The 16,406-nt window shown below is 34.3% G+C and overlaps 1 protein-coding gene across 1 annotated transcript; it reads left to right on the forward strand.

Annotated features, from left to right (window-relative positions):
• The first annotated feature begins 10,407 nt into the window (after positions 1-10,407).
• LOC115965121 lies at positions 10,408-14,972 on the forward strand. Its single transcript, XM_031084314.1, has 2 exons — positions 10,408-10,919; positions 14,873-14,972. The coding sequence occupies exons 1-2, from the start codon at positions 10,408-10,410 to the stop codon at positions 14,970-14,972; spliced, it is 612 nt and encodes a 203-aa protein (XP_030940174.1).
• Positions 14,973-16,406: the final 1,434 nt, after the last annotated feature.

Below are 16,406 nucleotides of genomic sequence, written 5' to 3' on the forward strand. Positions count from 1 at the left end.
ATTACTTCTTCTGCAATTGCTCTTTTCGCATCCTCCGAGAGCTTCCTCTTCAGCCAGGGTAATTCTTTTCTCAACAGTCTTTACGGCCGTTTGAAAAATAAAGATTGATTTTTTTTTTTTCTTTCTAAAAATAAACTCTTTTATTGTTATCATATTTTGCAGAGATGTTGAATGATCCTGAACATGGTGCCCGAGAAGCAGCTATATTCTGAATTGAGGTCGCTTGAGCCATGGCCTGGTAATGGAAGTTTCTTCTTCTTTTTTACTAACACAAATTATAACTATTGCTATAACCTTCTTCCTGGCTGACCTATTGATACTCATGATGATTGGGTGAATGGTTTATTGATATTAGTTTTTAAGAATTTTGAATATTCATGTACAAATAATCGAGGGTTTAACTTAAAATTAATGTATGCAACCTAACTTATTCCACGACCGGTGAGCTAAACAAATCCTCTAAAGCTCTAACTTTGGCCATAGTTTTATAGACCCAATATAATTGAGACTCAAAAACAGATTTAATTTCATCCTTCATGATCATTTGAACAATCTTCTGAATAAATTTTGGCATTGCCTGCAGATTTTAGAAACTTATAACAAACCTTAGTTAATTACTTGTCACTTGAAAAGATGGAGGCCAGTCCATTTTGACCATGCTTTCATGTACATGTGCAGTTTTCAATTTTTCATCCATCATCCCTTTGTTTTTATTTTAATTAACATTCGCCCTGGATTGCATTGAAAGTGAAACTACTCTTTATAATTGGATATATCAAGCTAATCTATATATATATATATATATATATATATAATCGCAATCTCTGAAACTTTCACAATTTTTCAAGTTAGCACAATATTTAAATAAAATTATTTTTGTTTAGTCCAAACTTAACAAGAATTGAAACTCTATTTCTCTAACAAGTCCAATTAAAACTCAAACTCATCATTATCATTTTTTTAAAACAAAGTTATTTTTGTTCAATCCAAACTTAAAGGAGTGAAACTCTATCTCTTTAACAAGTCAAACTTTAACTCAAACTCAAACATTGATAATTTATTTCCAAATTTGTGAGGTTAATCATGAACACTATAAAAGTAAAACAAACCCCAATATATATATATATATATATATATATATTTTTAAGCTGAGTAGAGGTATGGGATCTTCTTATATTATTTTCTTCTTCTCTATTTTGTTTTTCATGTATTTTTTAAAAAGTAATTTTTGTACATGAACCACCAAACTCTCTCTCGTCGGTTTTTACGAGATAAAAAAGCTTGCAATAATTGAAATTATTCTTTTGAATGTAACTCATCTTTCTCTAATATTTCTCTACTGTTTAGTCATATATATTTTGTTTTATTTCAATAATTTCTAAGCAGTGAATCATCTCATTTTTTAATATATTTTGGTCTTTCAAAAATTTTAATATTTGAATTTTTGAGTTTTTTTTTTTGCTATATCTGAAACTGTCTGTCAAATTTTTGTAAGTTATTGTAAGTTCAAGCAATGACTTTTTCATCAAATTGTAACACAAATTGAAGTCATACAATAGCAAATCATGCAATGCTGTAGTTTCTTAAATTTTTTATAAAATTATTTTAATTTACCTCACAAATAGGTGGGTTCTCGTACATAGCACGGGTTAGCGACTAGTGCTTTAATATACTCCAACTTTAAATAGGAAACTTCTCAAGAATATAAACTTCTTTAGGGCTAATCATCTTCTTTCTCAATAGTCAATTTACATGTAAACTAATCAATGCACTTTACAAGGTTATAAACCCATAAGTATAACAACAATCATCTTTCTTTCTTTCAATTTATTAAATGCCTAAATTTGCACGGGTAAATGGGTAATAAATGTATTCTTACCCCCCTTAACCCATATATTTATTTAATTGGATTGGCTATGAATCACTTAGAGTATTAATATTGTTGTTGCAAAAATTCCCAAATTACCATTTTATTTTAGAACCCCAAACACCAAAATACACCCTACTTTTGGATACACACTGTAGTAAACCTTTACTTTTAGAACTTATTGTAACAGTTCTTATTTTTCTCTCTCTCTCTCTCTCTTGTCACCGAAGCACCACCACCAGACCACCAAATTGGACCATCACCTATTTTTACAACTTTGTTCAGACCAAGAGATTAGACCACCTTTGTTGGATCGCAAGTTTCAGAGAGAGAGAGAAATTAATAAATAAATAATGTTAGCTGTGATGTGAAAATAAGAGTTGGTATATAGGGGTGAGTTGTGAAATAGCATGCTAAAATAGATAAAATAGCTTTTGAGGGTGTAAAATAAGAAAAATTTTAAATTCCCGGATGCTATTACTCTAAAATGGGTAAATTTAGATGGGTTAATGGGGTTGGACTATTATTTGACACCTTGGAGAAAATGAAGGATAAAGAGCTGGAGTAGGCAAAAGGTAGTGGATGGTCAAAGTGGGTTAAATTGATATATATATATATATATATGTATATATATATTTGGGAAGGGTAGAGACCCAAGCAATTTTTATTAATCCGATTTTATCCTCATCGAGCTTAGCCCGATCCATCTCTTGAACCCCACCTCATCAGTAAAAGGACTACTTTATGGGCATGAATTATGATAGCTAGAGGCCCATAAGCCCAACCCCAAATGAAATTCCAGTGCGGCTCAGTTGTCCAACCTATTTTTTATACTTTCGTTTAAAAAATATTATTAAACGTACGTTTGAAACTTCGTATTATATATATACTGACTGAAAACTCTTCCATCTGCGGTACAACCGAAGTTCTTTTTAAACGTTCGTTTAAAACGTAGTATTAAACTTACGTTTAAAACGTAGTATTAAACTTACGTGTAAAACGTCGTATTAAACTTACGTTTAAAACGTCGTATTATATATACTGACTGTAAACTCTTCCATCTGCAATAGAATCAAAGCTCTCATCCTCTCTGCACACTGCTTAGTGGTTTTTCTTAAATCTTATCAGTCGTCTGTCTTCGTTCCAATCTGTCACTGTGAGTTCTGCATCGATCATTATTTCTTGTTCTTCTTCTTTTTACTTCAATTTCATTATTGGCATGGTATTGATGTTGGTGAGGCAGTTTAATTAAAGTCCTAAACTCATAGTGTAATTCTGAATCTTCTGATATCTTTCGTACTTATAATTACAAGTAGTTATATTTTGAAGTAAGACAATTTTCCAAATCTTTAATTCTGTTACATTTCATATTTATATATAATTACAAGTTGAAGTAGTTACGTTAAGAAGCACAAATACTTCAAAATCTCCAACGTGTTTGTGTTTTTTATAGGAAGTTTTGCTACATTTCTTCTTCTTTCATTATTTTAAAAATTCAATTTCATTATTTGGCATTTGGTTTGTACTTGGGTTATTACTTCTTTGTAGGATATGGAAATATTCCTGTTAAGGCTATAAATGAGTCGAATCGAAATGAGTCAAGCTAAGTATTAAAAGTTTAGTCTTGTTCATTTAATTTTATTTCGAACATGAGTTGAGCTCGAGCTAGTTCTTCTCCAAACAATATTACATTTCAAACTTAGCTTATTTACTTGTTGAGCAAGCTCGAGCTTGCTCACGAGCTACTTTATTAACTTATTCTTTTTCAATATATAGTAAAATTATGACTAAAATGTTTTACCCCTTTACAAATCTTTGAATTTTTACTACAAATGGATTTTTTATGTTTTGAATAAACTAAAAATAATAATTTTATATCATATGAACCAATTTACAAACTTATACAACTCAATTTCAAGTCTATATAAATATTTTTTTTTTTGATAAGCATACATAAAATATATAGTATTATCTATAGTTAATTTGAGTCCTTATGATCGTGAGGTTGTTCACAAACACATTATTATGTTTAAGCTTTGTTTGTTTAATAATCAAACTTAAAGTTGGACTTGAGCTTAGTTTGTTTATTAAACAAACGTACATAAACAAACTTTTTTCTTGAGTTGAGCTTGAGTTGTTCATAAATTACAGTCCTAAATTCCCTATCAACCTTGAGTATTTGTTAAATTGATTCTTTCTTATAGATTCATTTTTTTTTTAAAATTAATATATATGCGCAATGTAACCTTATTCCATACATTTTTATTAAAATTAAAATTTATTATCGGATTATACATTCTCAATATGCATGTTAAATTTTGTTTTAATTGGATGTTATATATTATCTTTTTTATAAACTCACGATTTTTATATAATTTAAAGTTAAAAGTAATTGAATTTAAACATTTTATGATGAGATACTTGTTGATATTGAATGATCTTGATATTTTTAAATATAGTGAAGGGAAAAAGCACATGGGTAGGCATAAGGATGAAGCTTGGGATATGGTTGATCCTCTACATCCCAAAGGTTGGAAATGTCGACATTGCCCAAAATCCTATCCTAGTTGTAGCAGTGTAACAAGAGTTAAGCATCACCTGGCTCAAACTGGCAGAGGAGGTATTGCTCAATGTCGAAACGTTCCTAAAGATGTCCGGGAACGAGCTCGACATCTTCTAGGGGCAAAAGCTACGGCTGTAACTGCACGCCACAATGGTAAGAATTTAATATTGATTGTTACATTTTCCCGCTAATCAAATAGTACCATTTATATAGATGATATAATTTTAAAAGGTATAAAAATAATTTTAGGGTAGCAGAATTCATTACATTGTATAGTGTGAGTATGCATATGTCAAATATATATATATATATATATATATATCCTTAGTCCTTAGGTTTCAAAAAATGTTTATGTGATGTATTTGCTTGATGATTTGGGAGTTGAATTTATTAACCCGTATATGGGACTTCTACAGAGTTGCCGATTCAAAAGAATGAAATCCACCAGATGCAAACTCAAAATCATGCGACTCCTACAGGGTCCTGGCAAGCCGTTCCAAACTACGGGGTGCATCCGCATCAATACAGGGAGAATACAGAGTCTTATGGTATATATATATTTATATATATCCTTAGTCCTTAGGTTTCAAAAAATGTTTATGTGATGTATTTGCTTGATGATTTGGGAGTTAAATTTATTAACCCGTAAATGGGATTTCTACAGAGTTGCCGATTCAAACGAATGAAATCCACCAGATGCAGACTCAAAATCATGCGACTCCTACAGGGTCCTGGCAAGCCGTTCCAAACTACGGGGTGCATGCGCATCAATACAGGGAGAATACAGAGTCTTATGGTATATATATATTTTTATATATATCCTTAGTCCTTAGGTTTCAAAAAATGTTTATGTGATGTATTTGCGTGATGATTTGGGAGTTAAATTTATTAACCCGTACATGGGATTTCTACAGAGTTGCTGATTCAAACGAATGAAATCCACCAGATGCAGACTCAAAATCATGCGACTCCTACAGGGTCCTGGCAAGCCGTTCCAAACTACGGGGTGCCTGCGCATCAATACAGGGAGAATACAGAGTCTTATGGGACCCCGCAAGTTCAGGCAGTCGCCGTTCCAAACTACGGGGTGCCTGCGCATCAATACTGGGAGGATACAGAGTCTTATGGGACCCTGCAAGTTCAGCCAGTCGCCGTTTCACACCCGGTTGGAGAACCAAACCATCAAAATGAAAATTGTGCAGAGGATGCTGGCCCACAAGTTTCAGATGATATATTAATATCAGCAAACCTTGAGGATTTCAATGACGAGGGGGCTTTGGACTTCTTCCAATGTATCAAGTGGTAACGAGTGGTTAATATAAGGGGTAAAGCTTAAGTTCGTGTTCCATGCACTGGACTCGAGCCAACCTCATTTTATAAATGCTCCAATCAACTAAGAATAGAATGCCCACAGGAAGAGCTTGTGCGATTGGTGTGTGCGTGGTTTTTTTTGGGGTATTTTGAGATTAATGGCTTTGTTTGCTTTTTGTTGTTGTGCTGTTTTAGTGGCCCCAGCGTTTGGTGTGTGCATGGGGTTTTTTATGTTTTGGTATTTTGAGTCTAAAAGGCTTTCTTTATTATTGTTGTTGTTGTGCATTTTTAGTAGCCCCACAAAAAAAAGGAGTACGGTGGAATAAGAATTTTAAGGCTTTTTTTTTGTTCATTTGTCCGAAATTTGTAGAAATAAAATCACAATCCATATATTAACCAGGACACAGACAGCACTACTTCCATTCCCAACAACAAAATAGACAAATTCAACGTTTAATTACTTCAACTATAACAAAATATAATTTTTTTTCTTATACCAAATATAAAGCAGTATAGTAGAAACATTAGAATTAAGATAATAATTATAAGGGGAGGGAAATAAAACTAAGATACTGGCGCCTGAATCATGATCACCCAAGGCCAGATTGCCATATCTGGTAATTGGTAAACCAAATTTAGAAAAACACTGATTTAAGATGCTCTAAACATCGCCTTGATGATACAACTTCTTTACAACTCCATAATATTCTAGCTACCCGAATTAGGATTAATCAAAACATGCACTGTATGTAGCTAGCAATCCCACTCCAAAGATAAATCCCGTGACTTTGGGTGGAACCAACTGCCATTATTCAACGCATTATCTTTGAGGGCATTTTTGGGCAGCGCATTAAAAATAATCGCCAAAGTCCACAAAAGCTATGTTAAGCCCAAGGCCCAAAAACAATCTACAAGAAGGCTCATTCTACAGAGAAATTAGTTCAGGCCGGAACCACAAAGTTAGCCCAAGGGCTATTAAATGGTTCACCATCCATGGGAGTAAAGGCTTGAAATTGGTCTAAAGATTGGCCCTCAAAATACAGCAAATCATGAATCTAGGCCCACAAATTGTCCAAGCCGACAGCCCATAAATTCGATCCATAATGAATTCCTGGGGAGTCAAATCATTTTTGTTTCAAAAAAAAAAAAAAAAATCGTTTCTTTCTGACATTCATTGGAACAAAAGTCAATTGATATGGTCCATGTGTTTGGGTTAAACCAGAACATGCGGATAGCTAAAATAAGCCCCACGCAGGGGTGGCGGCATGTTGAGGCCAGGAAGGTCACAGGACTATCCTATCTGAAAAAAAAAAAAAAAAAAATTATATAATAATTTAAAATTTTATATTTGTCTACTATAAAAAAAATATTTGTGATCATCTTGAGTTTTTTTTTTTTTTTTTTTTTTTTTTTTTTACTCGATAAAATAAAACTTTAGTCCATAATTTGGTGCACTTAACAATATATTGGGTCTTTCAAACAGAAAGAAAAAGCCCAAAAAAATATTTTGAACTAAAATTTGTAAAAAAAAAAAAATTATAATAATAGCAAGCCCAAATGCCCAATAAAAACCTCAGGGAAAAAAGCCCAAGATCAATCCTCCCTTACTCACTACTCAGTAACTCAGATAGATTTTTAAATCAACAAAAAATAAAAATAATTAAATTTTTATAAACTAAATACCCCATCAATCCTTACTGCCGATTGAATCAAATTTTAAATCAAAATAATTCCTAACCTAAAGGAAAATAAGAACCTCATTCCTCAACAGTCACTAGCCTCAATGTGCTGCCCGAAGCCGCCCCTGATTAGAGATAGCCTTGGTGAGACTTGGCCTCAACGTACTGCTGCGGTGCCAACACTCAAGGTATTTTAGTTCTCTCTCTTTTCTTTAAAACCATATTCTCTCTTCCCGTGTGTGTGTGTGTGTTAAAATACTTAGTTTTCTCAACCAAAAAAAAAAAAAAACTCTCTCTTTTTCTCTATGTAATCTCTGCCCAGAGAGCAACGCTTTCTCTCTCTTTGAAACCAAAAAAAAGAATCTACTTCTCTGAATCTCTTTGGAATTGCTTAAATTGAATAGCTTTGCCTAATTACCATTATTTGATTTTATTGGTTTGTGAGTTTGTTATTTTGTGTATGTTTTATATTTCTTTAACGTTTTGTGTAAGTGTATGACTGTATAGTCTGTATGTAATGTAATTGTTAAATTGTGTTGATTGGCTGGCGCTAGCTTTTGTCTCTTGAGTTTGGGTGGATGGGGCCAGCCGTGGTATTGGATATTTAGATTAAGGTAGTGGAGGCATTAAAAGTTAGTGAATAAGAAATTATAAAATACAAAATAATAATAACAATAATAATTAATTAATTAAATCATGTTAGGCAAAGAAAAATAATGAAAATACTAAATATAGGGGTGATAGGCCCAGGAGTATATATCTATGTATATATCGGGCCAGGGGCCCAATCCAAGGACGTTAAGTAATTCAAGGATGGGTAAACATTGTCAAAAGGATCCGTGTCAATAAGTAAGGAGGAATGCTATCTCGGCTGTGCAAAGCCGATGTCAGAAGGTGTGATCTGCCATCAAAAGCAACGTTCCGGACTATTCCATGGATGAGGATAAGTATAAAAAAGGAATAGGATAGAGGAAAGCTGTGAAATATATAAAGGAAAAGCTGCTACCACCGCATTGAATGCTCTTCAACTAACTCTCTAGCCACATTAATGAAGAAGTGATATCTGAACAATGGTTTTCTGCCTTACAGCTATTACCCAAAGACTTTTGGAAGGTGTTGATGGGACAAAGATTAATACCAACAATCTAATTTGCACGTGGAGGGTAGAGATGAAAGGGGAAGATAGTATAAAATAGAAGGAGGTCTTGAGAGAAAAGGGATCGGAGAATTAAGAAAGAAACACTGTAGCAATTAGAACTGTATTTGTAACCAACTTCAAGTAATATATGCAAGAACTAATCTCCTCGGATTGTGCCGAGGACGATTTTCCTTAGATAAATCCAATCTACTTTTACTTTGTTGTCAACTGGATCCATTATAATTGCCACCCAACTCATTAGAATTTAGTTTTCCAACCCACTTTCTACAAATTCATTGTACTGGGCTCTTTGGGCCTAAATCCTTTTATCATTTGGGCTTAGGATCCAAATTGCGACCCTTCAATTGGCGCAGTTTGTGGGAAATCCTTATGTGATAGTGAGTGTAACAGTCAGTTATGGTAGGTTCAGGTCCAAACCGAGAGGAATCCACGAGGTCCCAACTTTAAGATCATTTCCTCAATCTTGAACGCAGAAGGGACCGGGAGGCTAGTGTGCATACTACCCATACTAGTAGGAGCCACTCTTGAAGTGGGAGTCATGTCTCCAATGAGGAAAATGCCAGAGCTATGCAACTGGAGATTGATCATTTGAAGAGGAAGTTGCACCACAAACGACGAAGGCAAACTCCCCCCAACTTTGACGTTGCTTCTGGTGATGAGAGGGATGCTAGCTATAGATCCAGATCGAGAACTCCACCCAATGAGTCTTTCTTGTATGACAAGGATTACCACCATGAGTGTAGGAGTAGGAGCAAGTCTCGCAAAGGCCTGAGAAACAATGCCATGAGCAGGGCTTTGAATCAAATTTCCAGGTCGCATTTCACACGCAGAATCGAAGGGGCAAAACTTCCTCGGTGATTCACTTAACCAACGTTCACCATTTACAATGGTCGAATAGACCCTGTGGAGCATGTAAACTACTTCAGCCAGTGGATGGCTGTCCACTTCAGGAACGAGGCCTTGATGTGCAAGGTGTTCCCGTCTAGTCTGGGGCTTGTGGCGATGAGGTGGTTTGATGGCTTGGGGGCAGGTTTTATAGATTCCTTTAAGGAACTTACCCGGGCATTTGGATCTTGCTTTATCACATGTAGTAGGGTTCCTTGGCCCTTAGATTCCCTACTGTCTTTGATTATACGGGAAGGGGAAACCTTGAAAACATACTCAGATAGATACTAGAAGATGTTCAATGAGATTGATGGTAACTTTGATGATGTGGCCATAAGGACTTTCAAGGTCGGCCTACTTGCCGAGCATGATTTAAGGAAGTTTTTGACTGGGAAGCCTGCTACTAGTGTACGCCAGCTCATGAACCGGATTGATAAGTATAAGCGAGTCGAGGAAGTCCAACAAAGAGGGAGGGGGAAGGCTAAGGTTATCCCTTAGGAGAGGAGGGATTTCAGGTCGGACTGATACAATAATAACCGGCCTCGAAGAGACTTTGTTGGGCAATCAGGGTCCGCCAATACTTAAATGGTAAACATAGTGTTTCGAGAACTAGTACACCAAGTGTTGGAGAAAATCAAGAATGAGCCATTCTTTAAATGACCAAATAAGATAGGAGGCGACCCCATGAAGCGCAATCAAAGCCTTCAGTGCCAATACCACCAGGACCGAGCGCACACCATAGAGGATTGTAGAACCTTGTAGGATCCCCTGGATCAACTGGTCCGAGAAGGAAGGTTGAAGCAATTTTTGTATCACCCTAGTGGTCAGGGGAGTCAAGGCAGGATCAGAGTCTTAGAGAGATGCTTCTTCGAGAGCCCCTTTGGGCACAATCAACGTCATCCTTGCTGCTTCGAGGAGGACTGGTTCTCATCCGTCCAGGGTGATGTCTGTGGCTCGGCCACCTGCTGAGGACTTTGAACATGAGCTGAAGAGAGCTAGGATAGAGATCCGACCAGCGTTGAGCTTCTCAGACGATGATAAGGCTGGAGCCATACAACCATATGATGATGCCTTGGTGGTCACCCTCAGGATAGGGGAGTATGATGTGAAAAGGGTACTAGTGGATCAAGGTAGTGAGGTAGAGATTATGTATCCTGATTTGTATAAGGGGCTAAATTTGAAGTTGGAAGATTTGACGAGTTATGATTCACCTCTGGTGGGCTTTGATGGAAAGGTTGTTATTCCAAAGGGTCAGATTAGACTACCCGTGCAGGCTAGCTCAGAGGTGGTAGCGGTGGATTTTATTATGGTGGATACTTATTCTCCATACACAGCCATTGTGGCACGGCCTTGGCTCCCTACCCTAGGGGTTGTTTCTTCCACCCTCCATTTGAAAGTGAAGTATTCGTCCGGGGACCAGATCGAGAAGTTGGTTGGAAGCCAGTTCATGGCTAGGCAATGCTTGGTGGCCACTATTACTAGCCCACAAAAAAAAAAGAGTACGGTGGAATAAGAATTTTAAGGCTTTTTTTTTGTTCATATGTCCGAAATTTGTAGAAATAAAATCACAATCCATATATTAACCAGGACACAGACAGCACTACTTCCATTCCCAACAACAAAATAGACAAATTCAACGTTTAATTACTACAACTATAACAAAATATAATTTTTTTTCTTATACCAAATATAAAGCAGTATAGTAGAAACATTAGAATTAAGATAATAATTATAAGGGGAGAGAAATAAAACTAAGATACTGGCGCCTGAATCATGATCACCCAAGGCCAGATTGCCATATCTGGTAATTGGTAAACCAAATTTAGAAAAACACTGATTTAAGATGCTCTAAACATCGCCTTGATGATACAACTTCTTAAAAACTCCATAATATTCTAGCTACCCGAATTAGGATTAATCAAACCCTGCACTGTATGTAGCTAGCAATCCGACACCAAAGATAAATCCCGTGGCTTTGGGTGGAACCAACTGCCATTATTAAATTTTGGGTAGAATATTAAAAATAATCCCCAAAGTCCACAAAAGCTATTTTAATCTCAAGGCCCATAAATAATCTACAACAAGGCTCATTCAACAGAAATTAGTTCAGGCCAGAACCACAAAGTTAGGCCAAGGGCTATTAAATGGCTCACCATCCATGGGAGTAAAGGCTTGAAATTGGTCTAAAGATTGGTCCTCAAAATACATCAAATCATGAATCTAGGCCCACAAATTGTCCAAGCCAACAGCCCATAAATTCGATCCATAATGAAAACCGAATAAATTCCTGGGGAGTCAAATCATTTTTGTTTCAAATAAAAAAAAAATCATTTCTTTCTGACATTCATTGGAACAAAATAGAAAATAAAAGTTGTCCACAAAAGTCAATTGATATGGTCCATGTGTTTGGGTTGAATCAGAACATGCGGATAGCTAAAATAAGCCCCACGTAGGGGTGGTGGCACATTGATGCCAGGATGGTCACAAGAACACTCTGACTTAAGAAAAAAAAAAATTATATATAATAATTTAAAATTTTGTATTTGACTACCTTAAAAAAAATTTGACCACCTTGAGTTTTTTTTATGCTTGATAAAATTAAACTTTGGTCCACAATTTGGTGCACTTAACAATATATTGGGTCTTTCAAGTAGAAAGAAAAAGCCCAAAAAAAAATTTTTGAACTAAAATCTGTAAAAAAAAAAAATAATAATAATAATAGCAAGCCCAAATGGCCAATAAAAACCTCAAGGAAAAAAGCCCAAGATTAATCCTCCCTCACTCACTACTTAGTAACATAGACAGATTTGTAAATTAACAAAAAATAATAATAATTAAATTTTTATAAACTAAATACCCCATTAATCCTCACCGCCGATTGAATCAAATTTTAAACCAAAATAATTCCTAACCTAAAGGGAAATAAGAATCTCAGTCCTTAGCACTCATTGGCCTCAACGTGTTGCCCGAAGTCACCCTTGATCGGAGATTGCCTTGGTAAGACCTGGTCTTAATGAACTACTGTGGTGTCAGCGCTCAAGGTATTTCATTTCTCTCTCTTTTCTTTAAGACCTTCTCCCCTCTTTCCGTGTGTGTGTGTGTGTGTTAAAATACTTAGTATTCTAAAAAAAAAAAAAAAAAAAAATTCTCTCTTTTTCTCTATGTCATCTCTGCTCTGAGAGTGGCGCTCTCTTTTTCTCTTTGAAACAAAAAAAATCTACTTCTTTGAATCTCTTTGGAATTGATTCAATTGAATAGCTTTACCTTATTGCCTTTATTTGACTTTATTGGTTTGTGAGTTTGTCATTTTGTGTATGTTTTATATTTTTTTAATGTTTTGTGTAAGTGTATGACTGTATAGTCTGTATGTAATGTAATTGTTAAATTGTGTTTGATTGGCTGGTGCTGGCTCTTGTCTCTTGAGGGGGGGAGGGGGGGGGGGTGGATGAGGCCAGCCGTGGCATTGGATATTTGGATTAAGGTAGTGGAGGCATTAAAAGTTAGTGAATAAGACATTATAAAATACAAAAAATAAAATAAAATTAATTAAATCATGTTAGGCAAAGAAAAAGAATGAAAATACTAAACAACAATGATTAATAATTTTATTAATATTCCAAATGAACTTATAGTTTATTGTTTATTCTTTTAAAAGTATCATGGACAAATATTTGATAAGAAAACCACGTACCCAATATTTATCTCTCGTGCAAGATTCATCTTCTAAGCAAATTCATGTTGACTTTAACTTAGAAAATCTTCATTTAGATCCTGAGCTATGAGAAAAGATATCATCTTATCATCTTGGTAGTCATGATAAAATAAGAAGATTTTATTTACCAAAAGGCCCATGTCAACCTGTTCTCGATAATGAGACTATCTTGCAATGATTTCAAAATATGAAAACTTGTGGAGGGAAATTATAAAACTTTATATATTTGCTTGTATTTTTGGTTGTTGTTGTTATCAATATATTAATTTCTCTTATTATTAGATTGTGTAATTTATGCTTCTTAAGGACCATCCTAAAAAAATTCCTAGAGTCGCCACTATGTATATACCTTCTTCTTTCATCTTTTTTTTTTTTTTTTTTTTTTTTTCAACTTTGTCCTAAACTGCAAGAACCGTCTACTGTTTACAAACCTGGATGGTTCAACCGCGGTTCGCACGGTTCACTAATTTTTTTACCAAGAATAGTTCACAATTAACCAAGTCAGACCATACGGTTCGGTTTGGATTTCAAAACCAACAACCCATAAATTCGATCCATAATGAGAACCAAATAAATTCCTGGGGAGTCAAATCATTTTTGTTTCAAATAAAAAAAAAATCATTTCTTTCTGACATTCATTGGAACAAAAAAGAAAATAAAAGTTATCCACAAAAGTCAATTGATATGGTCCATGTGTTTGGGTTGAACTAGAACACGCGGATAGCTAAAATAAGCCCCACGCAGGGGTGGTGGCACGTTGATGCCAGGATGGTCACAGGAACACTATGACCTGGGAAAAAGAAAATAATTTATATATAATAATTTAAAATTTTGTATTTGTCTACCTTAAAAAAATATTTGACCACCTTGAGTTTTTTTTATGCTTGATAAAATTAAACTTTGGTCCATAATTTGGTGCACTTAACAATATATTGGGTCTTTCAAGTAGAAAGAAAAAGCCCAAAAATTTTTTTTCAACTAAAATCTATAAAAAAAAAAATTATAATAATAGCAAGCCCAAATGCCCAATAAAAACATCAAGGAAAAAAGCCCAAGATCAATCCTCCCTCACTCACTACTCAGTAACTTAGACAGATTTGTAAATCAACAAAAAATAATAATAATTAAATTTTTATAAACTAAATACCGCATTAATACTCATTGTCGATTGAATCAAATTTTAAACCAAAATAATTCCTAACCTAAAGGGAAATAAGAATCTCAGTCCTTAGCAGTCATTGGCCTCAACGTGCTACTCGAAGTCACCCTTGATCGAAGATTGCCTTGGTGAGACCTGGTCTTAACGAACTACCGCGGTGTCAGTGCTCAAGGTATTTCAGTTCTCTCTCTTTTCTTTAAGACGTTCTCCTCTCTTCCTGTGTGTGTCCGTGTGTGTGTGTGTTAAAATACTTAGTATTCTCAAAAAAAAAAAAAAAAAATTCTCTCTTTTTCTCTATGTCATCTCTGCTCTAAGAGCAGCACTCTCTCTTTCTCTTTGAAACCAAAAAAAAAAAAATCTACGTCTCTGAATCTCTTTGGAATTGATTCAATTGAATAGCTTTGCCTAATTCTTTATTTGACTTTATTGGTTTGTGAGTTTGTCGTTTTGTGTATGTTTTATATTTCTTTAATGTTTTGTGTAAGTGTATGACTGTATAGTTTGTATGTAATGTAATTGTTAAATTGTGTTGATTAGCTGGTGTTGGCTCTTGTCTCTTGAGTGGGGGTGGATGGGGCTAGCCGTGGCATTGGATATTTGGATTAAGGTAGTGGAGGCATTAAAAGTTAGTGAATAAGACATTATAAAATACAAAAAAAAATAATAATTAAATCATGTTAGGCAAAGAAAAATAATGAAAATACTAAACAACAATGATTAATAATTTTATTAATATTTCAAATGAACTTATAGTTTATTGTTTATTTTTTTAAAAGTATCATGAACAAATATTTGATAAGAAAACCACGCACCCAATATTTATCTCCCGTGCAAGATTCATTTTCTATGCAAGATTCACTTTCTAAGCAAATTCGTGTTGACTTTAACTTAGAAAATCTTCGTTTCGATCCTGGGCTACGAGAAAAGATATCATCTTATCATCTTGATAATCATGATGAAATAAGAAAATTTTATTTACAAAAAGGCCCATGTCAACCTGTTCTCGATAATGAGACTATCTTGCAACAATTTCAAAATATGAAAACTCATAGAGGGAAATTATAAAACTTTATATATTTGCTTGTATTTTTGGTTGTTGTTGTTATCAATATATTAATTTCTCTTATTATTAGATTGTGTAATTTATGCTTCTTAAGGACCACCCTGAAAAAAATTCCTAGAGTCGCCACTATGTATATACCTTCTTCTTTCATCTTATTTTATTTTATTTTTTTTCAACTTTGTCCTAAACCGCAAGAACCATCCACCGTTTGCAAACCTGGACAGTTCAACCGCGGTTCGCATGGTTCACTGATTTTTTTACCAAAAATAGTTCACAATTAACCAAGTCAGACCATACGGTCCGGTTTGGATTTCAAAACCAATAGCCCATAAATTCGATCCATAATGAAAACCAAATAAATTCTTGGGGAGTCAAATCATTTTTGTTTCAAAAAAAAAAAATCATTTCTTTCTAACATTCTTTGGAACAACAAAGAATATAAAAGTTATCCACAAAAGTCAATTGATATGGTCGATGTGTTTGGATTGAACCAGAACATGTGGATTGCTAAAATAAGCCCCACGCAGGGGTGGTGGCACGTTGATGCCAGGATGGTCACAGGAACACTCTGACCTAGAAAAAAAAAAATTTATATATAATAATTTAAAATTTTTTATTTGTCTACCTTAAAAAAATATTTGACCACCCTAAGTTTTTTTTATGCTTGATAAAATTAAACTTTGGTCCATAATTTGGTGCACTTAACAATATATTGGGTCTTTCAAGTAGAAAGAAAAAGCCCAAAAATTTTTTTTTGAACTAAAATCTGTAATAAAAAAAAAAATTATAATAATAGCAAGCCCAAATGTCCAATAAAAACATCAAGGAAAAAAGCCCAAGATCAATCCTCCCTCACTCACTACTCAATAACTCAAACAGATTTGTAAATCAACAAAAAATAATAACAATTACATTTTTATAAACTAAATACCCCATTAATCCTCACCATTGATTGAATCAAATTTTAAACTAAAATAATTCCCAACTTAAAGGGAAATAAGAATCTTA

Source organism: Quercus lobata, chromosome 10, assembly GCF_001633185.2.
Source record: "Quercus lobata isolate SW786 chromosome 10, ValleyOak3.0 Primary Assembly, whole genome shotgun sequence".
Lineage (NCBI taxonomy): Eukaryota > Viridiplantae > Streptophyta > Magnoliopsida > Fagales > Fagaceae > Quercus > Quercus lobata.